Genomic DNA, 27,662 nt, shown 5'->3' with positions numbered 1-27,662 from the left:
GTGGACAAAGAGCGGTTTGAAGTTTCTTACTGAGACCAAAATATCCTTTGCACACTGGTCATTAACGTTTTTTCAAGAAAAAAAATAGATTCGAAGCCAAATCATGGATGAGTCAAATTTAGCATCACAGGATTTAAAGGCATAGTTCTGAAATGTCATGTTAATTACTGATTAGAGGGATGGGTCAGTTAATATTTAAGGTAGTATGCTTCCAAAGAATTAAAAAATCTTGGTACAGTGGATAATACAAATAGAGGTGGAAACCGTTCTAAAACCATAAAAGACTCCGCGATGGGATAATAATGAGTACTTTCATTTTTGTCATTTTATTTAGTAGTGGAGAAAGAAGTATCCAGATCTTTTAAATGACTAGCGGAATATTACCATACTTATGGAATTAAAAGTATAAGGGGAAAATGCACCTAATACTGAATCAACGATGCATTCATGTGAAGGCTAGATCACTATTACGGGGCAGCTGGTACGGGTGGAAATAACGGCAACTTCTTGATATACTAAGTAACCTAACCCATAATAGTATGTTTATATTGCACAGTACTAAGAGTGATGTTGTATAGATACTTTTACTTTGAATGAGAAAGAAGCTCTAACGCACAGAGATACACGGGTGTCCTCCGGGCCACGCGGTTGCATAAAGAAGCACACCCCACTTAGATTGAGTAACAGCCTAAACTGGTGTGTTCTGCTAACTCAACGTTAGTTAGTTTGCAAACTAGTGAGTTAGCAACCACCGGCAAACCTCTATTAAACAAAGGCAGGTCAATTAAACATATTTCACTAGATAACGTCATGTGGAAACGCATGTAGCAACAGCTGTGGCTTCAACTTTATTTTATTTTGTCGCCATGTCTTCCAGAAAGGTAAGAAACCCGCTAGCTTGCTACATCGTTAGCCAGTTTGTGCTAACTTCTATGCTACAGGCTACTTAGCTTTGTCAGGATCCGCCTCAACCGGCCCACAGCTGAGCTGAGTTTACCTGTCAGGACTTGTATGTACCGATGTTAGCTTGCATTGTAGGTACACCACTTTTGTATTGCAATAGTTAATTTTAATAAATAAACCGCCACCGCAATTATAATCAGCTCCGACTAAGAGCAACCAAGCCATCTCTTTTTGATTAAGTTTTGGATGCCCGTCGTTTTCTCTTCGTTTTAATTATCGTAGCGTCGAAGATGCTTCAAGGACGTGACGGGTGTTTTATTTCCGGACGAAGTGGAGAGGTCCACCGGTTCAAAACCAGCGGGCAGAGAACCGCCATCGCTTTCATCTGCGTCCTCCGCCAGGAGCTGGGAGCGGTGTGGAGACAGCTTCCTGGAGGCTGCAGCGATGGAGGTTTGACCCCCCCCCCCCCTGGAGATATGTTAAACCATACAACACCCCCCCTCAACCAATATGCATCGTGACCACGTTGACGCTCATGCAAACCCGCCATCACCCTTAGTGACTATGCATCGTGACCACGTTGACCCTTATGCAAACCTGCCACCCCCCCCCCCCCCTCAGCCGCATATTCATCGTGACCACGTTGCTCTCACGTTGCTCTCACGTTGTTGATAATTGTGTTTGCGTTGCAGAATAATCTCCAGACATCAGGGAGGAAACTGTCTGACTATAGAAAGTTCCCCACTTTAGGTAATTGTTTTCTTTCATTAAGGGCTGTGCAATAGATTGCGTTTAACTGATGATTTCACACCACCGCTTATCAAAAACGGTCAAGTAGTGAAAGCTTCCATTGAATGATTGGTCCCATTGTAATATTGTTTACTTTCTTCAATCAGATGGTTCGTGATTTAATTCTCAGGTTTTCCAGTTTTTTCCTTGAACGATAGGGAAAAGTGAAGCTGCATGTGCTTGACAACTTTCTAATGTTTGAGATTAAGTTTAATTTGAAACCATACCCAACCCTCTTCTTAATTAAACACACAATAATTTAAACTACTGGATTCAGTTTGAGTGCAGGGGGGACTTCAGCTGCTCCTCCTTCTGAGATTTTAACTGTTAAAATATGAAAACAGTTGCCTCATCTTTTCCCGATCAGAGCGTGATGTCATCCTCTCATGCATCATCTTGTGTTGGCTCAGTGCAGACCGCTGCGGTCATCGAGGACCCGGTGCACATCGCCTGGAGCTCCAGTGACGGTGAACAGTCCGCTGACGAGACCCAGGAGCAGCAGCAGCAGGTTCCTCAGAGACCAACCAGTCCTTCAGGTCCCATTCAGTCCTACAGCAGAGCGCTGCGCATGCTGCGCACGGACAAAGGTACTTGTAGGAGTCAGATTGATATCGCTCTTCCTGTCAGAGTGGTACCGGTCTTCTTATTGTAGCCGTGAACTCCAAGTCAAATTCCATGTATGTCTAACATATAATGGCAATAAACGTTTCCTGATTTGTCAAATGTTGAATCATTTCAACAAAAGGGTGATTTTAGTATCTTTCTGTCCCTTTTCCTTATGTTTTTGTGGATAAATGACTAATGGAGACAGCAATTTTGGAAACGGGGTGAGAGCTAAGGAGGATGTGATGAAAATGAAGCTTAGATTGTTATTATTCGTGTATGGCAACATTATTAAAAGAACCCTATTGAGAAATAAAACTTTTTTTCTTCACCTTTCGTTTAATCCAAAGGAAAATGAATAAAATAATTGTATTTCTTTGTGGGGTCCTTTTTCATTATGTCGACAGACATTGAAGTTAACAATAACGTATACAATTTCTCAGCACTTTTTAAACGCCAAAAACTTTTTATCTGACTTCAATTGAGCTTGATGAGTTGCCTCAACTAACTATATTGTCTTCCTCAATACTTGATCAAGTAAAAAGAATAAAAAGCCACCCAAGTAAGGAACGTGCTGGATGAAACAGCGACACAGCTGAGCCGCTTCTACTCGCTGCTCGACTGAAATGTTGTTGAGAGAGACTTTGAGGAAAAAGCTGGTAAGTGGGTTGTTTTTTCTTCTTCAGAAGACCTTCCTGCCATTGACACAGACAGTGATCTGGACGAATCTGAGGAAGACGTCCATAAGGACAGCGGGGAGCAAATCTCCGACTGCGACTCCGAGCCCTCCGTTGAAAAACGAGAAGAGTCGCCCCTTCAACCTTCTGATGTGAGTAAACTCTTCATAACCACAAACTTTCTGTTGACTGTGCACGTGGTCTGCAGGCTGGCACTCGGTTTGTGTGTTTTTGATGACCACTGGATGGCGCCACACATCCACTTGAGCCCCGATAGAACTTCTTGAAAGCCCAGTCTGTTTGCAATTAAAAGTGTGACGTCGATCGACCAGCGCATGCACGCAGTCATGTTACAAGTCGCCAGAATGAGGCTTGTTGCCGAGTGGTTTAAGACTGATGGGCCTTCAGCTTTGGCGTGCACGGCGTGAATGCACGTCTTTCTGTGTCACTTAAAAGAAGACCTTTTTCGTTAATTGGGTTTTAGGTCGCCACATCAGCGTCGCGTTTACCCTGATGTTTGTTTAGCTGATGCTGCGCCGTTAGGTGGAGTGACGCGGTGTCTCTCTCTCTCTCTCTCTCTCTCTCTCTCCCTCATGTCCTGTCCTGATTGAGCCCATCGGGGCCAAAGCCAGCACAGCAAAACATTTTTGGTCCTAACCCAAACTGTCCAAACTGCTGCATATCCACAAGAACATGATAAAATACATAGGAATGCTTTCTGCTTCAATGAATACAATAGATACTTTTTATTCCCTGAAACTTTAGTGTTATTTATGGAAACCACAATACCGTAGAGATGTTATTTGTCAATAGACAAGAAATGAATAGACTTTTATTGTCTATTAATCATTTATTTCAAGCAGATTGTTGCCGTTGCTTAAATCATTGGTTTTTTTTTTACTGCTTTTTGTATTCCAGTGGTTTTAAATGTTTTGACGACAAAACAAGTCGGTGATGGCCACTTGATCTCTGGCCATTTTTCCTCTGATTACCAAATAGAAAACAGCACAACAAGCGGGTCAAGCACCAAAGAAAACAATGGTGAAAACCCAGCGTGGTGGGATGCGGACTCTCTGTACCGAACCCACTTCTCGCGCGCGTTGTCATTAGACACACAGGGCCGTGTTATCGCAGTAGTCAATCTTTGGTGCCCCCCCCCCCCCCGTAATGCTGCGGAGACTCGACTGCTCCTGCGGGGATCCCTGTTTGTTGAAGGCAGAGCCGGGCCTCGACCAACAGCCCAAGGAGTGGTGGAGGTTCAAGACCACACGCGGCGCCTTGTTGGGAAAGCGTCCTTGAAAACGTCCCGGCCAACGATGGGAGCCGGCGATCAATCGGACCGGCGTACGCTGATGTGGCCACTAATCAACTGAGTGAAGGTGCAGTTTAGCAAAACGAGGGCTCGGCGACGAAGTCTTTGCAGAGTGCAGAGAGGAAGCAGATTAACATCTGCCCCACAGACCCGGCTACTTCCTCTTGTCGCAGTTTATTTTGCTGCTATCAGCTCTCCGGGGTGGAGCAGGGCTTAAGATCACCTGAATGGAGGCCTGTGGTCGGACGCCTCCTACAACGACGGAAGGGGGTCCTAGTTTTTAAAAAGGCGGTTGTACCCAAATGTCTGTATGTTGTTTTTTTTTGGCTGCATGTTCAGTAACGGGAATAGCATTTGAGTATTTAGTTTCTTCATTGGTATTGTGGAGAAAAAAAGTATTATTAGTACTGCAAGAACATTTTCGTAGCATTGTATGCATGTTTTGCTTTTTTTCCTTTTTGGTCATCGCGGTTTTTGATTATTTACAGTCGGACCAGGAAGGTCTCACTTATTATTTTTTTTGATTCGACAAGAAAAAGGAGGGATGGGGAGGGAAAAAAAGGTAGACTCCCGATGAATGTTTAAGAACTTTTTGCCATCAAAGCAACAAAAGATAATCGGCATCTTTTTGAATAGCGTTTCAGTAAAATAAAAAATAAAATTGATTTCGATCTAATTAGAGCAGCAGAACAACAACTCTGTCTGAATTTTGCTTCTGAGATCTTGCCAATTTAAAACCGGATCCAACAGGATACAGAAGAAACCAACCCAGTCCAAGTTTGTTACTCCAGATAAATCTACTGCTGACTCACTGCACGTATGTCTGCCAGATTCCTGTGTTATTGTACCAGTGCTGAAAGTGGATAGGCGGAGCCACGAGGGCGGGTTTTTTTTTTTTTGCCTCTCCAGTCCTAAGAGGGCGTCCGCCGGCCAGATGAAGCGTGTCCCGGGCCTCCCGCACCAGCCGCTCCCAGGGTCAACGACCTCGACCACATCAGGGCCGAGTCAACAGTGCAGCGCCATAAACATATTTTTACTACTGTTTGTTCCGGGGGGGAGGGGGGGGGGAAACGTGCGAGCGGGCTGAGGGTCCGGAGCGGCGTGCTTACAATGCTCTCGGCGCCCGGGTGAAAACACTCCTTGAGCCGGGGCCAAGGACATAGTGTTCTTCTCCGCTCTCTCTCTCTCTCTCTCTCTCCCTCCCTCTCTCTCCCCCCGTGGCGCGCTGCAGCGTGACGTCAGCTGGCGCGGCGCCCAGCCGGGGGTCAAGTTTTGATTTCGAACGAGGCGAGCGGGTAGGCTGGCTGCGGCCTGGTATGCCGGGTCGTGTCTGCACACGACGGGAGAACTCGTGGATTTTTCCATGAGAACGGGTTCTTCTCAGGTGCAGCGAGCAGCAGCTCGGGCTTCAAGCCCCGTCTTGTGTAACATAACAGCCCTGACAGGGCATCATTGTACACTGCGGGATTTGATTAAGTCTTTAATGACTCATAAATGAAGTGAGTGAAGAGTGAATTTATGACCCCCCCCCCCCCCCCACACACCCCAATATGTCGTGGTGTTTTATGTTTTTTTTTGTATTTAAAAATGAGGGTAAAATCTTTTTAATTAATGAAGTACCTGTGACCCTAGGTGACGGAGCCAGAGATCTCGGGCCACGTGTCCGACGGCGAGCGCGTCGGCGTCCCCGTCTCCCCCCCCAGGTCTGGTGAGGGCAGCAGGAGGTCAGTGAGTGACTGGGTCAGGTCTGCTCGGGCGATGCTGCGGACGCCTCAGAAAGCGCCGTCCAGGGCTCCGCAGGACTCCGCCAAAAAGAAGAGGAAGTTTCAAAGGTTTGACTGCGGTTCGCGTTCATCAAAAAGCCGCGTTGAGGGGGGGGGCACCGATTCCGCTTCTTTTAATGATATCTGCCGAGTCCCGGGGGCCATAATGGTTTTTCCCTTTGTCAACTGCTGACTGTGTAACACGGCGTTGAGTCAACGGCTCGCTGTGAAATCATGAGTGATCGCATCGACAAAGCTACAATTACATTAATGCGTGTTTCATCGCCTGGCTGCTTAATTCATTATTTGCTCGGGTTGATTTGATCCAGAGCGATTCTCTACCTCAGTCATTATTATTCATGCACATCCACACATGCATACAGTATAGATCAAGTACATTGCCTCACAGTAGGAGCACTGAGAGTAGCGAGCGGCGTCAGTGTTTCCACGGCGCAGCGGAGGATGAAAGGGACACCTGGTGTCACGACGCGCGTGCTAAATGTCATTGCCATCTCCAAGACCCCCCCTTCCCCCCCCCCCCCCAAAATCTGACAGATGGCTATCTGAAGTCTTTCAACGGTTTGCGTTTCGCTTCAAAATATCAATATCTCTTGAGATGAAGAGCTCTGTGTGAACGCCGCCCTCGCTCCGCCAGTGACTCCGGCGCCTGCCGTTGGTTCTGTTTTGCGCAGCGGAGGCCTCGCCGAGCGGCTCGGCCGGCTCCGGAGCAGACAGAGGTCCGCCGTCAGCTTCTGGAGGCACCAGTCCATCTCCGACACCCCAACAGCAGCAACAACAACAACAACAACAACAACAACAGGTCATTAACACACGTCCAATGTCCCCATCACACCCGGATCCGCTGCGCACACACGGGCCTCTGAATCCCCGGTCCCCCCCCCCCCCCGCTTCACAATGAACTTTGATTTGTGAGTGGGACGGAGCAGGCGTGATTGCATTCTGATCCGAGCCGTGAACCTGGTATGTAGGTGACAGGAAACTGCTCGCCTAGTTCTTTCTTTTTTTTTTCTTTTTTTTTTTCCTTTTTGCGGCGTACCAAAACCGCTTCTGTCTGTTCTGTCGTTGTGAAGCGTGTCCTTATAATGGGACACGAGCGGAGTTCGTAAAGCTGACGGTTGATAGTGGAAAGGAAAAAAAAAAAAAACAACAAAAAAAAAACGCCCACGTTCGACCTAGAGTCCCGCGGTCAGTCGACTGGTTTATGAGGGGAAGGAGTCAAAGGGTGGAGGTTTGTATTGACTTTTTGTTGTTTGACATTTTTTGACCACCCCCCCCCCCCCCCCCCCCAGTCGGATGTCCGGCGCTGCAGAGTGCGCAGTCGAACCCTTTTAAGGAGACTTTGTTTTCCTCACTGCGCCCTAACTCGCTAACAACGGCGCTGTTACCGGATAGCCATGTCACGCCGTTACCTGATACCTGTTTATCTGTGGCGCTTGTCATTTGGATTTGTGTTTCAAGTGCCCCGCCCACAACCTAATGGGCTTATTTTTGGGCCAAGGAGGGGGGGGGGAACGGGAACACCGCAGGGCGATGACGGTTATCCAATCTGCGACATGAACGCATGCAGCCCAAAATGCAAAGCGCTTTAATTTCACGTGCAGACGAATGCATGTTGAAACATGAACCCCCCCCGCCGCCACCACCCTTTTTTGACTGACGTTTTTGTCTTATCGCATCAAAATCCTCCCTCTGGCCACTTTCGAGGGGGGGGGGCGCTAACATGCGCAGAGAGCGACGCCGCGGGGTTTCACAACTCGATGCGATGTGCAGCCCGAGTCGCTCTCTTATCGCAGTTTTGATTTCACGGCTTCGGGGCACCGTCACCATTTGGCCTTTTCTCCACATTACGCCTGTCGACAACATCGCTCGGGCCAAAAACAGCAGAGTCAACTCCACGGTGAAATTCCAAAGATCTGCACACTGACCCCGAGGGGGGGGGGGGTGCTCGCTGAGTCAGTTACGCCTTTTACAGTCGTGGAGTCGGAGCGCATAATGAGTCCCGCGGAGAGCGAGGGTCCGTGAGAGCACACTGAAACGCACGCGCACTCGCCAATGCACGCTAAACATCTGCGCTGTTGTTGTTGCTGCTTCTGCTCTCCAGTGGACAGGCCCGGCGTGCTGGTGCTGGAGGTGCTGGAGGTTCACGAGGAGTGCAGCATGCAACTGGCGAGCTGCTGCGAGCCCGCCCGCCCGCCTCCCGGAGAGGCCCGCCGGCGCCGAGACCCTCCCGCCGAGGGGGAGGGGGAGGGGGAGGGGGGGCGGCGGCGTCTGCTGGTGCTGTTCAGCAGAGAGACGGCGGCCCAGCTGATCCCGGCGCCCGGCGACGTCGTCCACGTGTACCCGCCGTGGTGAGGAGACGAAATACCGTTTTCAAGCATTCGTCGAGTTTAACAATGATGTGTCCAGCTTATCAAAGCAGAATGAGGAGGTCTAAAACCCCACCGCGCTGCAGAGAACGTTATATAAACGTGAAGGTTCTGGCTTTCACAGCGAGGCAGTGGCAGCAGATGTAGCGAGCAGATGTAATCTTACAAGTCTTTGTTAATTGACACCAGCTGACGGGACCCAGAGACCCAAATCTGTGAAGAATGAGTATTCTACTGATGAGTGTAACTTTCTTCCACTTCCCTCTTTTTGATTTTTTTTTTTTATCAGCATTGTGTCCTGCCAGGCATTCCAAAAAAAAAAAAAAAAGGACTCTGTTACACAATTCAACTGACCACGTGCAGGACAACGAGTGAAATGCTGACGAGGCGTTCTGATCAACTGAGAACAAAAGCCCAGCTTTAACATACATTTTGGGGGGGGGGGGGGGGGGGGGGTTTAAGTAAGAAAATGTGCTGCTCTCATACCAAGCAGAGGCCCAGATGTGTGTGTGTGTGTGTTTTCAGGGTTTGTTTTGGAGATGGAGCGAGGCAGCAGTTGACTCCAGCTGTTGGGAGTTTAGGTTGAGTGTACTCCTGGAATATCCAGGCTGGCGGAAGGGGCCTCCTCGGCGCTCCGACGTCACAAACAGCTCCAGGGAATGCTTCGCATTCCTCTTCCTGGCAGTGGTTCGGTCATTTCCAGCAAGCCGGGGAGAAAAAAAACCCAGAGTGGGATTATTTTCTGGAGCATTTAGGAGCAGAGAGTATAGGGAGCCAAAGGAGTGAGATTGAAAACACATGGTGGCTCGAGAGCTCCACTGTGGCTTTAGCACCTCTCCTTCCCTGTTGTATTCCATTCCTGAAGCCACAAGTAAGAGCAACTCTCCCAGTCACTCTTTCAAAGAACCCCCCCCCAAAACCGCCCTTTTGTTCGTGCAAATGACTTCCAGCAGGTCGACATTTTTAATCAATCAATATTCTGACCAAATATTCACATCTCATAAGCACGAAAAGCTGTTGACATGCTCGGTATTCTCTCACGTGTCTGAAGCCACGGGGCTTGAGGTGGAAAAAACCCCCGCAGTTCAGAGTCTTGTAAGGCTTTTTACAAGGCTTTTTGCTTCCTGCGGGACACTCACCGGTGGGTTGATCTGTGAGTAGGTTGGCTCCGCCCCCACCGCCCACGCCTCGCGGCGGAAATACCTGCAGGGATTGTTCCCCCCCCCCCCGTGACGTCAGCAGCAGCGTCGGGCCGCTCCTTAACCCGGCTACCTGCCTGATGATGACAGCGGCCCACACACCTGTTCCCAACAAGGGGGAGGGGGGGAGGTCAGCTTCCTGTGTGCGGGCGTTGGACCCGTCACGGCTCTCTGCTCGACAGATATGACCTGAATGTGCCGAGAGTCACAGAAGGGATAATGTAGTATTCACTCAACATTGTAAAATCATTTATTTTTTTGTCACAGTTGGTTTAAAAGGTGCTGAAGTACAACATGGCGAAATGTTTAAGTTGAATCCTGATGTGATAAAATGATACTTGACATCAGTACTTGATAAGCTGTATTAACTTAAAGTAATGCACAAGGTTGGTGAACATGAACATGTTGATTTAACTTCGCTATGAGGCTGTGCACGTGTTTCTTTTAGTTGTGTGTCGACCCTCTTTCTACATAGTTTGAATAGCTATCTCGGGAATATTTAATCACTTTTATCAACTGTGATTTGTTAAAGGACGCGGTATTCAAATCCCATTTCATATCTTTGAGGATGGACTAAATATTAGTTGCAGCTGGTCTGATAAAAAAAAAAAAACTACATAAAGAAAGAGACTACAGCCTCTCAAAAACCCATAAAGAAGGCGAACTTGATAACCTTGAGAGTTCACTTCAGCTCGCTTCACCCAACGCTATTAACTCGCTGCATACTGAGTGTGTGTGTGTGTTTTTTTTTTTGGATCATTACATCCAAATGGGACAGGTTTAAAAGACGAAGAAAAAAAAAGCAATGTTTAACCCGCTTTGCCTTTTCGTTTTTTGTTGTTCCGCTGCGAGCCGCAGCACGTTCGGCGGTTCCCGTCAGCCGGGAATCTCGACTGTGAGTCAGCGATAAGCCCTCGTCACTCACCCGTGTCGCATGTGGGAACAATTAAGCCGTGAATCAAACTTGGGCATAACCGACCTGCGGCGTAATGAGCTGCTATTCAGGTTGATTCTCACACACACACACACACACACACACACAGGTTGATTCACACACGTGTGTGAATCAACCTGTGTGTGTGTGTGTGTGTGTGTGTGTCAATGGGTTCAAACACTTGACCCGGAACTGTCCGGAACTGTCCGGACCTGCGCTTCCTGGACGCGTTGGGCCTCTCCTTAGTGGGGAGGGACGTTATAGACTCACGCCGGTCACGACGTGTTATTCTGGGGGGGGGGGGGGGGGGGGGGGGGTCTGGCTCCGCGAGCGTCTGATCCCACGGTGGAAGGAATATTTCTTTTTGCTGTCTGTGATGTTTGGAAAGTCTTGTGCGATCGAGCTCGTGGAGCCTCGCTAGTGTGGGGGGGGAAAAAAAGCATCTCTCACCCCAGTGAAAGAGGACCAGAAGCATTGTGTAGTTTCTCTTCTTTGATCTCCCACTCTGTGCAGGGTGAAAACCTGCGGAGGTGGTTTGTTTGTTTGCTTATCTGAGCTTGACATTCAGTCTCAAAGTATGTGCAATAATTTACTCCATTTAATGTGCTGTTAGTCTCTGCATCCGCCATCAATGCACAAAACGCACAAACTCTTCGTCTTTGGCCGACTTCTGGGCCTCAGACTCCATCCAGAATGTTGACAAGCCGCTCAGACTGAAACTTGTGAATTTTGGGTCTTTTGCAGGCAAATTCTCTCCATCGAGGGCTCGGGCTGTAACGCTGTTCTGAACACGCACTTCAGCCAGAAAGTCTTCTCCGCCGCCAAGCTGGACCCCGGAGGCCTTCCCCCGGCAGGCCGCCGCGGCCCGCCGCCTTTGTGCGGCACCTTTGGCCTGCTGGAGGCGGGCGGGACCACAGCGGAGATGGAGCCTGTGCAAGTGCGTATTGTTCAAAATGCACTTTTATTTAAGGTTCGGGTCGTGTTGGACGCGGCGCCGACTTGGTTTAACCCTCTTAAATTCACGAGGTTATTCTCAGATGGAGCTGTTTATTATTATTATTATTAAGACAAAATGACATCCTCACACACGCGAGGTGTCTATAGTCTATGAATGTTATCATCAATGTGTTATTTAGAATTCCGAAAGTCTTCACAACATGTTTTTACACTAACCGTGTTGCATTCAATCTCTGAAAGAATCGAATAGACACTCAAATTGAAGTGTATATTCTAAATGTATGTGTCGGTCGACCACGTCCTTTTTCTCAAAGCAGCGATTCCTGTGGTTAACGCTGCTCACTGAGATGAAGTCTGGCCACAAGGACAAATGACGTGTGGTGTGAAGGGGAAATGAATATTACGTTGGTTCAGCTAGACGTTGCTTGTAATTTTCGTTGGGTCCATATTGTATCGTGAAATAGTCTCTCCAATATCCAAAGTCCTCCTATTTTCATCAAACAAATACCCATATTTAATAAGCACAAGCATTTCTTCCTTTTTTAAAAATGACTCCTGCAAGATGCGTTTCCTGTCTCACTTCCACCAGGGCGCCTCCCCCGGCTCTCGGCGCCACGGCGGCGGCGGCTCGCGGGCGTCGCCGCGGCGCAGCCTCTCCCTCCTGGAGGCCATCGAGGGGCTCGGCCAGGCCGGCTGCGTGGGGCAGGAGGTGGAGGCGGTGGTGCAGAGGGTTTACTCCGTGCCCGTGCCCGACTGCTCCCCCGGGTCCACCCTGAAGGCCAGGCCTCCCTCCGGCTCGTCCTCGGCTCCCCCGCCGGCGGAGAAGGGCAGAACCAGGTACCGTCGGAGCGGCTCATAGCGGGAGGTCGTGTGTGCGTTTTGTGTGACACCGCTTCCGTGAAAGAGAATCGTTCTTTAATTGCGTGCATGGGTTTTTTTTCCCTCGGGCCTCATCCTCGCTGGTGCGCTGTTTCGAGAGTGGTGGGGGCCGTTGTCCGTGGGGGGGCCACCCCCCCCCACCCCACCCCACAAGGCGCTCGCGCTGTCTCCAGACATATGGCATCGCTCGACGAAGGACACAAACATTCCTAATGGAATCCAGCCGCCTCTGCGAACAACTCGGGTCCAGTTCTGTGGAAGTGCAGCGCGATGTGTGTGTGTGTGTGTGTGTGTGTGTGCGCGTGTGTGTGTTGACGATCCGGTCCACCAGCGAGTTGAATCGCTGCCCGTTAGCTCTCCGCTGGGTGGAGCAGGTTCTCATCGGCTTCTATTACTTTAATGGCAGCAGGAAAACCAGCAGTATATTTTATGTGTGTAAAAGTGCCTCAGTCTCCGCAACAGGGAAATAAATCGTAGTGCTGGAAGATGCTAGATGGAGCTGCTAGATGCTCCATCGCGTCTGCTTTCGGGTTTCAGTGACCGTCATTGAAGAAGTCCTCTACTTTGGGCGTGACAGTCGTCGGCGTAATGTCGGAGGGAGCGGCGTGCGTCCAAGAACGCGCGTGCCCACGCGCCGATGGCTGCGCGCACGGACAAATCAGGGCTGGTGCGCCGTGACTGTTTTTTAATTGGGTGAGGCGCTAACCAGTGGGACCGAAATGTGATCATTGTTTATGTAAGCGCTCAGTGTGTTATTATTTTAATTGTGCTGAAAATGAGGACATTGATGTGATTCTTGGCATCAATTTCAGCATCAACTGCTGGATGTGATAATGATGATGATGATGATGATGAGGAAGAGGAGGATGTTGTGGGCTGTAAAACCAAACGAGCTGATTGACACCTCGAGGGGGGGGGGGGGGGGTGGAGTTGCAGGGGTGCGTGTCACTGTCACAGCACGGGCTCCGACCTTCCGTCTCATCTAAGAAAGTCTCGTGTTGACGTTTTGATACAAAGTTTCCGTCGGTTAAAAGACTCTTCAAAGCTCCCCATGTTATCGAAAAGAGGTTTACCTAAGAGGTCTTATTAGTGTTACTGACTCACCAGCATGAACTTTGGTTCGCCCCCCCCCCCCCCCCCCCCCCCGGCTTGTTGTTATAGTTCTTTGCTGAGTAATGGAAGCGAAGCCTCGGTTCCTCTGAGCGGTGGGGCAGCTGACTGAGGGAGCTCGGGTCTGTAAAATGACACCTGCCGCTGCCACGCGGCTTCTGCGACCCGTAAACAAACGCCGCCCTCTGACCGGAAGCGCTCCTTCCGCCCTCCCTCACCTCCGCAACCCACGATGATCAAAGGTGACCACGCCGGCACGAAATCAGACCATTTGGATGACTCCGCCTCCTTACTACTACGCACTTTATATCAGTGTTTTTTACATTTTTTTTTTATGTACTTAAGTGTACTGGAACATCTTATTGTGCTGTGGTTCGAATAACAACCTCCGTGGTATATTTAGGGTCTAATAGTACCCTTCCAGGGGGCGGGGGGGTCGTGGGGGGGGGGGGGGGGGGGTTACTCCTCAGACCCACTCACCCCTCTCTGTGCAAAGACGAGTACAGTTTGTTACTCTCACGTCGTGTCCCCAGCCTCTGTGACTCACTCGCCCCGGACAACACGCTCATTTGATCCTTTTGTTGTTTAGCCTCTACGTTCACACACACACACACACACACACACACACACGCGGGATGGGGGCCAGTGGGATATTTATGCCCAAAGAAGACGTTTAATTCCCGTAAATTCAGAGTAGAATAAACAAGGAGATTAACTGTTTGCAGGGTGAGAGGAGAGTTGTTTCTCTTTTTCTTTTTCTTTTTTTTCCCTTCTCTCTGTGGAGAAGGAACACAATGTGCTGCGAGGATCCTGTTACAACCGTGTTTATCACGGCGCCGCCACTGATTGGTGGGCAACACTTAGGAAGGAATCCCGCCTGTCCGCCCCCCCCCCCACCAATGAGGCCTCTCTGTTCTCAATGCGTGGGTCACTTACTTGTGCGTTGCCAAGTAATGTGCAGGCGCACACGGCGTGGGAGTGTGCGTGTGTGTGTGTGTGTGTGGGGGGGGGGAAGTGTGCGTGTGTGCGTGTGTGTGTGTGTGCGTGCGTGCACAGGCTCTGTGTATCGTAGTTCCGGGAAGAAAACCGTAGTTTCTGAGAATTCTGTGAACGCTCCCAAAAACAAATTCCTGAAAACTGCCTGAGAAGGAAGCCTGGCCAACGGAGGGGGGGGGAGTGGGTGGGGGGGGGCTTTTGAGGAAGTCGGGCTGTAACGAGTAAAAGGAGGAACTGAATGTTGTTTAGGTCAAGCTGGTACCACTGAGAAACCCATCAGTCATCTCCTGCTATCTGTGTCGGGTGTCACCTCGGGTCTCGAGTCTTTTGCGCGTTGAGACAAGCTGCTTTTAAAGGGGAAAGTGAAACTCTGCTCTCACGGAATGTGACCTTGGCAGCTGTAGTTCCCATTGTAAGCAGGGTCGTATTGATTTATTTATTGGGGCTTTAGGCTGGTTCAGTTCCATAACTTTTTGTTTGTTTATTGTATGCCTGTAGTAATGGTTAAATGATAGCCCTGGTGTTGTATACAAGCCATGAATAAACACAAAGTCAAAAATGAACTGATCCTGCTCACAAGTAATTTAACAATACATTGTGTTCCTCTGCATTAATCATACCTAAACATTCCCCAAGCGTTCCTTCCTTTGAGTCCATCTATTAAATGCCGCCCTGTTGTTGTTAATACTAAATCACCAAATGTGTATTAATATGCTTGTGGAAGTTGTTACATTTTTTTAAGGGACTAATAAGCCTTTAGTTTTCTATGTGTGACAAACTTTGAGAGCTGAACGGTTCCATTAGGTTTCAAATAGTTTATCAAATAAAAAATACTTGCCGGCAGCTTCTTCGATATAGACATTTCTCTCTGTTTTACGTCATTGTAAATGTTACATTTTTGGTCCGTTTCTATTTTTTTATTCTTTCTTTATTACACAAACAAAAATCAAAAGTCAGATCAATGAAGAAGGCGCATGGTGAGAAATGCCCCCATTCATCTCACGCATTCATCTAGCTGTAGTAAATGTTACTTTTGCCTTTCTGAAGGAATGTGAACGTTGCTTTTGAGCCCGAGGCCTTTTCTTGCCAAACGTGTGATTTTTTTTTTTTTTTTTGAGTCAATGAGTGAGTGATTCAAATGAGCCGCGCACTAATCTTCACTTCGCCTTTTTTTTTTTTTTAAACCGTGGCTCCATCAGAAGAAAAACATTCTTTTTCCGAGATGTGCGATGGTTCCGATTTTGGAGCGAATAAAGCGAACAGCTGAGAATAATCTTGGCGAAAACATTGGCCTCCGCCACCAGAAGTCATGGCAGGAATGTTATTGAGATCTCTATTTCCAGGTCTCTCCGAACAAACACAGACAGGCCCCGTGTTTACCAACACGGGACGCTTATAGGCCCTAATCAGGTGGTCTCAAAACTTTCCAAAGGTCCGGGCACATGCGCATGCATGCATGCATGCATGCGTGCGTGCGTGCGTGCATGGCCGGGCCCCCTCCCTGACTGCGCTCTTGTCTCTCGCGTGGGGATACGAACTGTACTGTTTACTCTCGGGGCTGGTGCGGGGCCCCGTGTCTGGGCTTGACGGGCCAAGACACTGGATCCCACAGCGGTTCCAGTTCCCTCCCTCACTGGGAGCAGCAGCAGCAGCAGCAGCAGCAGCAGCGTGTAGGAATACGCAGCAGCTCACGAGGTCTTCTCTGTCAGCAGCAGGAACACTCCCACATGTCACCATTAAGCCCGGTTCGTTGGCGTGTCGCTATTCATGTTTGATTGCATCGATGGCTCACTCTTAGGGAAACAAAGAAGGCTCGCATTACCCGATACAAAAGAAACATGTGAGCGTCCAATTATTGTGGAAGTGTCATCCATGCAAATACCTGGTTGATTGATTCATTCCGATCCAGTCAGTAGCCTGCAGGTGCAGCGCAGGCAAACTAAACAGAAATCCACCAGTCGAGGGACAAAACTTTAAAAGTTTTAATTTTCAGTTCTCCTGAGAGGTTTTATGGAGATCTTCTTGACGTTGATGTTAAGACAATTTCCTGAACTTTCCTGAACTTGTTAAAAGGTTTCCAACAAATTCCCAGTGAAAGTATTCCGGCGGCCTAATACACCACAGCGGCCCCTTGTTTGCACCGTGACTGCACTTTGAATGTCACATGTTTGGACCCGTGATTGCACTTGGAATGCACCATTGCTGCACCATGAATGCACCATTGCTGCAACGTGATTGCACCGATGAACTTGAATGCACCATTGCTGCACCATTGCTGCACCATGAATGCACCATTGCTGCAACGTGATTGCACCGATGAACTTGAATGCACCATTGCTGCACCATTGCTGCACCATGGCCTCGCCCTGAATGCACCCTGGTCTGATCACCTGCAATGCATATTGGCAGAAATGTATGGCATGCCGTTTTATTCCAAATTAAATAAATGAATAAATGCATAAATAAATGAAATATGCATTTGAAATACATAGTGAAATAAATAAATGAGGCAATAAATATTAAAGAAATGTAATCATTTCATGGTACTTTAATTTCATAATGGCACTTTATTTCATGCCACTTCATTTCACGTTCTTATATGCTAATCAGGGGACCTGGCTATCTCTCGCATATTTCATTTGTTTATGTATTCATAAACACCTGTTGCACCAAAATGCTCTGGTTCCTGACTGGATCCTGAGTACTTTTGAGTCCTCTGTTAGAACATCGACTAGAAGCGAACGCGCTGATGCCATTAACTGATTCACACCCAGTTGTTTTTGGCGAAAATCATCTTAATCTTGCACCCCTAGGAAAAAGCCAGGTGTTTATTCAATGAAGTCACGCTCCCTTAAATACAGACATTTAAGGAGACCGTGCAGAGTTCATGACCACTGGTACATCAAGTACAGTAGTGAAGAGGACGGCTGATAGCAAGTAAACGTGGATGTTAACAAAACAAACACAAAAGAACAGTTTTAAGCCTTCGGACATTTAAGAAGTACTCATGTTGGATCCAAATTGTGTCTCCCCCAGGCTCTGTGTGCTCGTCCAGGACGGCTACGGGACCTTCAGCGTGGTCCAGCTCCACCTCCTGCCCTGCAGCGACGACCTCCACCACTACCGCCGCGAGTGGCAGGGGAGGACCTGCCGGCTGAGAGGCATTAAGGTGGTGCAGCGGGTCACTCGAGAAAGGTCAGTCACACCTATCCACCCCCCCCCCCCCCCCACCCCCCTCCCGTGGTATCTTTTCACCTGACGTCCAACGCCCAACAGGAGACCAATCTGCCAATCTGTGATATGGATGTGTGCTCTGTTATCTTATCTCGCTCCTCAGCCATCTGCAGCAACAAACCCCGGGGGGGGGGGGGGGCGAAATGCCTCAGGGCGCCGTGCCGTAGAGGCACCGGGTGGCGGGGGGGGGCCCCAGCCGCAAGCCCCCCAGCCGCAGCCGCAGCCGATCCTGCAGCCCGGGTTTTAACGGCTGCAGCCCTCACACATGTGTATACGTGCAAAGTGACACCGAGGTGAACGGCACGCTCTGTGTCTCCCAGATTAGAAGCAGTCGAAAGAACTGACCCGGGAACATTTGCGGAGCGGCTGGGCTGTGGGGGGGGGGGGGGGGGGGTGCGGGGGGGTGGTGGCTATGTTTACGTCGGCGGCGGTATTTTCGGTGCCACCGCAGAGCCTCTTAACGTCTCTGGAGGGCGCTGTGATGGATGGATGGGCCATCTCCACGGGTCTCACGCATGCGGCTATCGCACCAGCCCGAGTAGAAGAGCACGTTTGTCTGGTTGGGGTAAAAAAAAAAAAGGAATTCACCCCTATCCTCCCCCTACCACCCGTTTCTGAGAACCAGTAAATATAGGGAAATCTAAACACATGGGTGGGAAGAGTTTGTCATTTTGGGGAATGCGCTTCATTTTTAGTTCTTGAGGTAGATGAACTAGATTGATGTCGCCGTCGCGTCTCTTTGGCAAACAAGAAGCTACAAGACTGTTAACGACTTCAACTCCATTACTCAAAGGAAGAGAGGAGTGAGCTGGAGAGCAGATTTCAGTCCGATTTTAGTTACTTTTGCAGAGAAAAGCTCTCTTGTTTGGCGTGTTTCTGTACTTCATTCTAAGCTAAGCTACCCGGGCCTCTGACTCAACTTGACTCTTAGCTCAAGTGGAGTCTTATGTTCTTATCTAACTCTTGGCGAAGAAAAGGAGTGAGCGAGCGTCATTTCCAAGATGTCAAACTTTTCTCTGAGAATACTTAATCTTGGGGGTGTGTGTGCTTTTGTAGACAATCAAGAGGCCGCCCCGCTGGGAGAGTGTGTCGTGTCAATATTGCCCTTTTATATTGAAAAGTTACCCATTCTCGGATGTATGTTGACTAAAGAGGGAGGAAAAAAAAAGAAGAAGAAAAATCACTGAGCTGATTCTGTCCCTCGGAGCGAGTTGAATGCGTCGTGTTTAGTTTGTCGTTACTCTTCTTTGAGTGACGCCCCCCCCCCCCCCCTTCCCTCCCCCCGCAGGACCTGACAGGGCTGCACAACCAGTTCCACACAAAGGAGCCCTGTGATTACGGGCTGACTAACAGGTTGTTAACCACCGGGCTGACGCGCTCACGGCGGCGTTTGCCGGGCCTCGTCGCCGGGCCGCCCTGAACGCTCCCTCCTCCTCCTCCTCCTCCTCCTCCTCCTCCTCCTCCTCCTCCTCCTCCTCCTCCTCCTCCTTCTTGGAAAAAGAAAAGAGCGCCGTGTCCCCGTGGCCGCCACCTGTTTTAATCGTCCCCGGGGGTGGGGGGGCGGAAACGAAACGCCGCAACAACCCATCCAGCGGGATCTAAATCCGACCTGTCGTCCCCGAGAGATTAACAGCCGGGCGGAAGAAGGTCCGGCGTCACCAACAGAGCGTTTTTATAAACTTTAACCGCCAAAGCCGCAACGTTTCCAAACGTTTGTTGTTTTTTGCGCCACGGGTGACGTGGCGATGTCCATCGGCCTGCACCGTTTTCACACCCTTTCAGTATCTCAAAAACCTGTGTGTGTGTGTGTGTGTGTGTGTGTGTGTGTGTGTGTGTGAAAACAATTTCTTCTTTTTTTTTTTTTCTCTCTCTTCTTCTTGGAGCGTACGTGCTCTGCCAGCCCGAGCACGCTCGCTGCCAATTTGTTAGAACAAGCTGTGTCTTTAGCGGGGCTGCGTTTCAGTGGAAGTGAAACTGGCTGTTAAAGCTCTTTATCTTCCCGTTAAAGTCCCTTATTCACCATTTTCTCCCACCGTCACCCCCTCCGCCCCAACACACACACACACACACACACACACACACAACCCGCCCTTTTCAGAGCCTCTTTTCTTACTTTTTGTCCTTTTTTTTTTTTTTTTGTCTCAACCTCAGGAGCACCAGGCTCTTCAGCCTGATAGACAGCCTGTGGCCCCCAGTGATGCCTCTCAAAGATCACGGAGACACACCTGGTGTGCGCCGCCCTGTAAGTTCTCCCCGCAGCGCCCCGACATCGTGTTCTGTGTTTGCACATCACCAACTGGTGGCCCGCCGCGCGCTTTTTCCTTCAAAGGGAGGCCGACCCGCGGGTGTGGCCCCGGGGTTCTGCTACCTGCTGTCGGGTCAGGAGAGCTCCGTGGAGCCCGGCGAGGACGGAGCCGCGTCGCCGCTTTACCGCCCGCCCGCCCGGCAAACCCTCCCGGGCGTTCTGCAGGTGACGCGGCGCGTACCGAACATTCCGCCAGCAGATCGTCGCGATAACTAATCTCTTAAGACTCCTCTCTGTCTGCTCCCCTACCCCCCCTCCCACCCCCCCCCCACACAGAGCGAGCGCCAAACCTGTCGCTGCAGTTTTGTCGCCACTGTTCTCTACAAGAGAGAAACGCAGGTACTTTTTGGTTTTCTTCTTGACGGAAAAAAACAACCATTTTGGGAAGAGAAGCGAGAGGCCCCCGTGCTAGCTCCTCGCTCGGGCCCCCCCCCCCCCCCCCCCCCCTTGAGATAAATTCAACCAACACACTGATAAGATTGATCTCTGACGTGTGGGCATGCGTGCGTGCGTGCGTGTGTGTGTATGTGAGTGTGTGTGTGTGTGTGTGTGTGTGTGTGTGTGTGTGTGTGTATGTGTATGTGTATGCGTGTATGCGTGTGTGCGTGTGAGAGGCCTGGACGTTCCCTGCCATCGATTGGGGGAGACCTTTAAACTTTGTTCTGAGATGTTATCTCATCTCGGTCAGAGTGGACTTTGCCTCCCACCGCCGCAGCACACGATTGTAGCCTGAAGGCGTGCAGCTCGTTGACTGGATAATCTCCTCAGAGCTGGGTTTTTTTTTTTGGGGGGGGGTGTTTTTAGTTGTTTTTTTTTGTTGCTGTGCAGTGTTTCCTGGTGTGTCTTTCTGGGTCAGTCTTGTTTCCTGAGCACGTCTCTGCGTCTCAGGGTCGCGATGTAGGCCAGGGTGAGGTTTGGCTGCTGCTGACGGACGCCGCTCTCCAGGAGGAGGAGGAGGAGGAAGAGGAGGAGGAGGAGGAGCGGCCGCCCGAGAGGCCGCGCGGGCGAACCGTGGCGCTGTGTGTCAGCACTTCCTGTGCGCTCACTTCCTCTGTCCTCGCCGCGCTGAACTCCCCCGCGCCCCGTCGCGTGTCCTTCACAGACGCCATCAGAGAACACGGTTAGAGCTGCGCCGCGAAACCCGCGACACGTGCACCCAGAGCGTAGTAAATATACCTGCTGACCTTCCACCAAAAAGCACAACAACCGAGTTTCTTCACTTTAGGATTTCCATTTCAGTATTGTGTTGCACGGTTTGCTGCATCGATCTGACTGCTAGGGTCAACAGTTCCTTGCAGTGGAGGAAGAAGTACTTTGTGTGTACTTCATGAAACACAAGTAGAGGAAGTAAACTGTCACCTCTGTCTTATTCATCATTAATAGAAAAGGTAGATTGACACTACATACATATGATACGTTAAAGGAATAATATGCAGCATTTGATAGAAATTAAACTTGAATCCCTTCTGACCCACAATGAGTCTCCACAGACTCGGCCTGTACTTTCTCTTTCCTTCTTCTACACGGGATTTAATTTTTTTTTTCTTTGTTCTTCGCTCTGGAGCTCCAGGGAAAGAAATATTTCCCATGCACGTGTGTTTGCAGTAACCCTCTCCCTCTCCAGGAGTCCTGTTGTGCGCGGAGCAGTCGGTGGTGGAGGTGGTGTCCGAGCCTCGGGCGGAGGCCCCGCCCGGACCTGTGCGACTGGATCCCCTGACTCCCGAGGTCACACCCAACTCCGTCTGCTCTCTCTCGGGTCAGTCTCCTGTCCCCCCCCCCCCCCCCCCCCGCTCTGATTCCTGCAGAACGCGCCCCCGGTGGGTGGGTTCCCCCCCCCCCCCCCCCAGCGGAACGAAAACCACTTTTTATTCCTCGTCGGCGGGTCTGCGGCTCAGCGAGAGGCCTTGATGTGGCTCCGAGGCACCGGCTCTCTGCTGCTTGTTATTCAGTGTCTTCAGGCTCTCATTGTTTTGGGACAAAGGAAACAAAAACACATTGGATTTCGTTGGATTTCAATCAATTCCCACGTCGTAGTGTCAGTGAAATCGACGCGTCTGCTCCCCATCAGGCCCGCTTGAATGTCAGATGCAACGATCCGGTGTAAATTGGTTTCAGATTGAAAGAACTTTGCATTGTTTACCCCCTATTTCTCCAATTTGCTCACATCAAAAAAGACACATAAGATGTGAGTTGGTGTTTCTCTTTCCCCCCCCCCACTCTGAGGCTTTCCAATTATGTAAATGCGGCGCGAAACCGATAACAACCCGCATCTGTGAAGGCGGCGTCAGAGCCGGGGGGGCAGGAGGTCAGACTTGTGCGTCCTCTCTCGGGTTCTGGCCCGGACGTGTTTGGTCAGGTGGCTGAAAAACAATAAAACAAACTTGTTATCTTCTGCCCTGGTGGCGCGCGGGGACTCATCTCCTGGAAATGACCAGTGGGGGGAAAAAGCCCCCCCCCCCCACCTCGACGTGCGAGGCCGGAGCCTGGCGTTGTGCAGCGTTTGACGCGCTCCGGGGGCCCGGCAGCGCTCTGCTGCGTTTTGTATCAGCGGCCCGGCTCAGATAAAAATGGAAGGGGATGTGTTTATCTCTTACGCCCCCCCCCTCACAACGCGTACACACACACACACACACTTGGAAACCCGCGTAGCTCATTTATTCGTTTCCTCTACCTGAGTGAAAGAACAGTTGCTGAACGTAAACTGGGGGGGGGGGTTTGTGCGCAAAATGTCCAAATGTAAAGACTTTTGTTTCTGCCTGCAGGGGTGATAGTCGGCGTGGATGAGGCCACAGCTTATTCCTGGCCGGCCTGCAACCGCTGTGGAAGTGACAACTTGGAGATGTCACCGGAAACACCGTAAAGTTCTAAAATTCGAATGGAAATGACTGCAACGTTTTCTGCAAACAGACCTCACACGCTTTGTTTCTCTCCTCCTCCTCCTCCTCCTCCTCGCAGGCCAAAGCTGCGCTGTGGTCCCTGTGCAGCGCCGGTGGAGGAGCCAGACACCAGGATTCAGCTGGAAGTGTTCCTGAGTTCTTCATTAAGTAATTGCACCTTGAAGGTGAAGGTGAGAACGGTGTAATCGGGGGGGCGGGGGGGGGGGGGGGGGGGGTTATTCTGTCATTTGAATGTCCACTCGTTGGTGAGTCTCACTTTTCCGGGGGGATCGGGTATTTAAAGGTCCACTTCCTCGGGGGAGCTGGAATCATGCAGCTCGATATCACGTCTACGTCCAGCCGCCTCAGCGTAGAGATCGGCTCTGTTTAAAGATCCGCCTCCAATCAACTGGTTATAAATCATCCGTTTAATCTTTACAAACGTGGTGCTTTTTCTTTTTTTTAAAGGCTTGTGGTCAGACCATTTCTTGGGTGGGGAATAATCACCTGCGAGTCTCCACTTTGCTTCTTGGCCTCCTTTTGGGGGCAGATTTTGTTACCTGCCGACGTAGCCGTGCTAGCTTGTTTCCAGGCTTCGTGCTAAGCTAACCGGCTGCTTCCCGTTGGAGCCACAGACAGCGTGTGGCATTGCGGTATCGAACCGCCGCCTCCAGTTCTTGGCAAAGAAAACGAATAGCGTTTTATTCCCAAAAACATCAAGCCAACTTAACTTTCGGGCTAGAATGCAAACCGAATGTGATGCCGGAGGATTGACAGCACAAAGACTCGCTGAAGTTTCCTTGAGCTTAACCTTCTCGTGTGAGATGTCTCCTCATTGAACACGTGTCTGCGTGCCGTGGTTTTAAATCGAGTCAAATCTGCCGTGGTTTTTATGTCCGGAAACGACGTGAGCCAACGCGATAACAACGAGCAGCGTTGTTCTTATCAGCCGCCCAATGTTCAGCGCCCTTCTTCTATCAATCTGTGACTTGCATTTGTTTTTTTTGTTTTTTATTTGCAACGTTAACAAGGACATTGATGAGTCCAGAGTCCTTTTCATGTCTCCCGACAGCTGCAGCAGAAGACCATCGCGTCCATCCTGAACTCAGCAGCCCTGGGGGCTCACGAGGTGGGGTCGCTTCTACAAACTGTGGGGCATTGATCTCGTGTCAATATGTTCTCAAAGCCTTGCAATCTGGTCGTGTCAAGGTGATAACGCTTCTGCTGCACTGAAAGAATTTTTTATTTTTTTTAAACGAAGTCATGCTGGTCACAAAACGTTGACCGGGAATTTGGCAGCGAAATACTGACGTCACCTCCCACCCACCTCTCATATTTAATGATTTTTTTTTTTAACGTTTGCAAGCAGTTTTCTACGCTGGAGACGTTCGTAACTCATGAATATGACTTACAGGCGTTGGCGCAGTTCTTTAATCTTGCGAATGCAGAGTTATTTGCATTGTAGGCAGTAATGATGTTTACCAGGGGAACATTTAGAGTGAGGAATGAATTCTTAGATCAACAGAAATGCCGCGGGACCAATGTGCAGGGTGCAAAGGTCACGTCAGCCTGTCGTGCACACGAGTATTCTTGCAGCTTCAGATGATTTTTTTTTTAAACGTGTTGAAGGAATGCTGCACAGTGAGAGAAATGTTCTGACGGAGTGCGTTTCAGTTCCCAGGTTACGACGTGGAGAACGTCCTGGGGCAAGCAGTGGGGCCCCTCGCCGTCTACGTCCGTGTCGTCACCAGGAAACCGGCCCTCTGGATCGGCCTGGAAGAAATCTGCCTGTGAGAGGAGCGACATCAATCCTCGGGCTTCAGTCGGCTCCAAGGATCTGCACGAGAGGCCTCCGAAGGTCTGAGCCAGATCGCCCCTCCCCCGCCCCGAAGGCCTCACTGACAGCTTGAGGTTGCAAGAAGACAAGGTCTTGTTTGTGTTTTAAAGATACGCGATCCTGTGGACTGGGAGTTGACAGCCCAAGGGTAGAGCGGTGGCGTGCAGTCTGTCAAAGCCGCCCATCAACGGGAACTTTTGGCTCTTAAAAAAAAAAGTCATCTACCTCTGTATCAAAGAAACTTTCACTGTGTTAATAAAGTTGGATTTTTGCTGATGTGACATTTTCAGTTGCTCCCTCCACACAGTAGATGTAAAGATTACTCAGACCAGGATATTTCTGCACCTTTTCAGCAATTTTATTATAGATTCCATAAACAAAATGTTTTCAAGGGTTTCATACAAACGATATAAAAGATCATGCGCTGGCTCTTATACAAAGTTTGGAATTATAACATGTACCATATCATGTAAATGCAGTGGTAAAATAATTTAATACAGAGGACAATCCCACAAAAAATGGCAGCAACATCGTATATTTTCCAGTGCCATTATGGTAAGCTTAAAATGCATCTGTTACAGATGGTAAAAATCGAGAAAATGTCTGTTGAGGTAAGTCTGCTTATGGCTCAGTCCACAGATCCGTGAATCTGTCACCGGCTCAAGGCGCTCGCGGAGCCCGCGAAGGACGGGTTGGGCATCTGCTTGAAGAAGTCCCGGAGCCCGGAGAGCTCTCTGGTGAGCTGCTCGATCGTTTTATGGAGCTTGTCGTTGTCGGAGCTCAGTTCGAGCAGCTTGTGCTGCATGTCCACGTTGCGCCGCTTGGCTTTGTCCCTGCTCTTCCGCACCGCGATGTTGTTCCGCTCTCGCCTCTGCCGGTACTCCACGCTGTACCGGTCCACCCGCTTCCCCTTCTCCCGGCCGACCTTCCGCGGGGAGGACCTGGCCGAGCTGGCCGCGGAGCCGGGCTCCGGGGTGGTAGGGGGCGTCGGCTGCCCCGTCGGCAGGCTGACGGAGGTCTGCGCGCAGCTCTCGATCTGCGAGGGCAGGGACGAGGACACGTCGCTGTCGCTCCAGTCGGACTCCTGCTTGATGGGCGCGCAGAACGCCCCCTTCTCCAGCCCGAGGTCCGCGCGCCGCTCCGCCGCGTACGCGGCCGACAGCTGGTGCTGTTGCTGGTGCTGCTGGTGCTGCTGCTGGTGCTGCTGCTGCAGGTCGGCGCTCTGCGCGGGGGGGCTCTGCATGTTGTAGAAGTCCAGCTTCTCCTGCTTCACGGTGTTGAACAGGTCGAGGAAGAGCTCGTCGTTGCACAGCTCCAGGTTCGGCACGGCCGTCATGGACTCGATGTACTGGCTGAAGTCGATGGCGCTCTCGTCGTCGTACATGGCCGCGGTGGCGGCCGCGGTGCTCAGCTCCGCCATGGGTGGGGGCCCCTCGCCGCCCGGCTTGCAGAGCCCGTGCTGCGGGGCGCCCAGCTTGGCGCTCTCGTAGAAGTTAGCGGGCTCCACCGCCCAACTCATGTTGCATCGTGGAGACACGCAGCGGGAGTCCAGGCTGTATATGTCGCACATGAACGCTGGTGACTCGCGCCCCCCCTCGGCCCCACGTGGTTTGGGAAGTATAGTAACTTGTTTGAAGAGGCGACCTGCGGATGTGACAGCGCAGTAAACCCGCAGAGGCGTTCTCCCACTTTTACTATTTAAAAAAAAAAATGAAGCGGTGGTTCTCTTCTCCTGACAGCACTTGACACTTCTCTGGAGCGCTTCTCCGCTCGCGCACTGTTTTTGTAGCGTCGTCCCGCCGACGTCACACGTACCGCCCTCTTCCGAGCCAGTCAAGTCAAAACAAGCGGTCACGTGGTGTCCGTTGACTCCCCATTTGAGGAGAGAGGGGCGGGGTTCTGGCCCCGCCCACATTTTACTACGACGCTATGAATGGTTGCGCGTTGTTTACATACGGAGTTAATTGGTCTCCAGAAGTAGAACTAGTTCAAAGTATTCAGATCATTTACTGGAGCATGAGTAGTAAAAGTACTACATTATCAGTATCAAAAGATGTTACACATAAAAACAGACTACTGACCGCAAGATATAAATTGAACTAAAATGCTGCACAATGTTTTATGTTTTAGTATTTCCCTGAATAATCATTGCTCATACATTAATGTATGTAGTTAAATGACACTGTTGTACAGTTAAGCTCCAAATCAGCGAGGCGTTTTCCTCATATGTGCAACAAACTTGGAAATAGTTTTCTGATTCTGAGAAGCGGTACTTTAACGTTGCAGGTGGTCAGCGTGTAGCTCATCGTTAGTACTTGATGTGCTGATGATGTATTTTATCAGCTGATTGTTTGTAGAAGTTTAATCTGAAAAGTACATGTAGTGGAGGAAAAAAATCCACTATCTAAGTATGCTGAGAATGAAAACACACTCAAGTACCTCAGAAAGTACTTCAAAAGGTACTTAAATACAACACTTGAGAGTTCTGCTTTAAACCATTGGTCTTAAATAGTCCACCAACCCATACAATGACAAATTGATATAAGGCCAATGGACAACATTAAGATGTAATACGGCCTTTAAAATGAAGTACTTTTATCAGTTTGTATGCCATACCGATGTATATCGGTCTGGCAAACTGATATTTAATAATATATATATAATTAGACCCACTTTGTAACCACATTACTGTAATACGGTGCATGAGGAGTTGAGAAAACAGTCCTACTTTCCAGTTTCGATTTAGTTATTTATTGTATGGAGTACTGGCTTTGAATTACTTTAATTTTAATTTACCTTTTGAGGATCCTTATGTTGTTCCTGTGTGCGTTGCCATAAAGTTTATTTTGCCTGTCTATCCCAAAACCGGTCCAATGTAATAAATAGTATGTAATAAAAGTG

At 49.9% G+C, this 27,662-nt stretch overlaps 2 protein-coding genes across 5 annotated transcripts; one reads left to right on the top strand and one right to left on the bottom strand.

The window, feature by feature from the left end:
- Positions 1-265: 265 nt before the first annotated feature.
- spidr (scaffold protein involved in DNA repair) lies at positions 266-26,486 on the top strand. Of its 4 annotated transcripts, none has more exons than XM_062557691.1 (20): positions 266-881; positions 1,186-1,353; positions 1,596-1,653; positions 2,103-2,279; positions 2,985-3,124; positions 5,917-6,116; positions 6,740-6,867; positions 8,170-8,416; positions 11,312-11,504; positions 12,114-12,361; positions 17,546-17,704; positions 19,895-19,985; positions 20,073-20,213; positions 20,325-20,387; positions 20,937-21,168; positions 21,673-21,804; positions 22,811-22,904; positions 23,004-23,115; positions 23,997-24,053; positions 24,599-26,486. In XM_062557691.1, the coding sequence occupies exons 1-20, from the start codon at positions 867-869 to the stop codon at positions 24,716-24,718; spliced, it is 2,775 nt and encodes a 924-aa protein (XP_062413675.1). In that variant the 5' UTR covers positions 266-866; the 3' UTR covers positions 24,719-26,486. The 4 variants fall into 4 exon arrangements, with proteins under 4 accessions (XP_062413675.1, XP_062413676.1, XP_062413674.1 ...); XM_062557692.1 differs by having other exon boundaries at positions 267-881; positions 2,982-3,124; positions 19,895-19,973; XM_062557690.1 differs by having other exon boundaries at positions 267-881; positions 2,982-3,124.
- cebpd (CCAAT enhancer binding protein delta) lies at positions 25,414-26,331 on the bottom strand. Its single transcript, XM_037457566.2, has one exon. It carries the CDS (start codon positions 26,329-26,331, stop codon positions 25,414-25,416), a length of 918 nt encoding a protein of 305 aa, XP_037313463.2.
- Positions 26,487-27,662: the final 1,176 nt, after the last annotated feature.

This window comes from Pungitius pungitius, chromosome 15 (genome assembly GCF_949316345.1).
Source record: "Pungitius pungitius chromosome 15, fPunPun2.1, whole genome shotgun sequence".
Classification (NCBI taxonomy): Eukaryota; Metazoa; Chordata; class Actinopteri; order Perciformes; family Gasterosteidae; genus Pungitius; species Pungitius pungitius.
This window is presented reverse-complemented; position numbering and strand designations above follow the sequence as displayed.

What these genes read in the sequence shown, in the direction of transcription:
- cebpd (XM_037457566.2), bottom strand. Translation starts at nt 26,331, where the DNA reads ATGTGCGACATATACAGCCTGGACTCCCGCTGCGTGTCTCCACGATGC.
- spidr (XM_062557690.1), top strand. An exon ending in CAGCGGGTCACTCGAGAAAG is followed by an intron (nt 17,705 to 19,894) that starts GTCAGTCACACC and finishes TCTCAACCTCAG; the next exon opens with GAGCACCAGGCTCTTCAGCC. An exon ending in CACCTGGTGTGCGCCGCCCT is followed by an intron (nt 19,986 to 20,072) that starts GTAAGTTCTCCC and finishes TTTCCTTCAAAG; the next exon opens with GGAGGCCGACCCGCGGGTGT.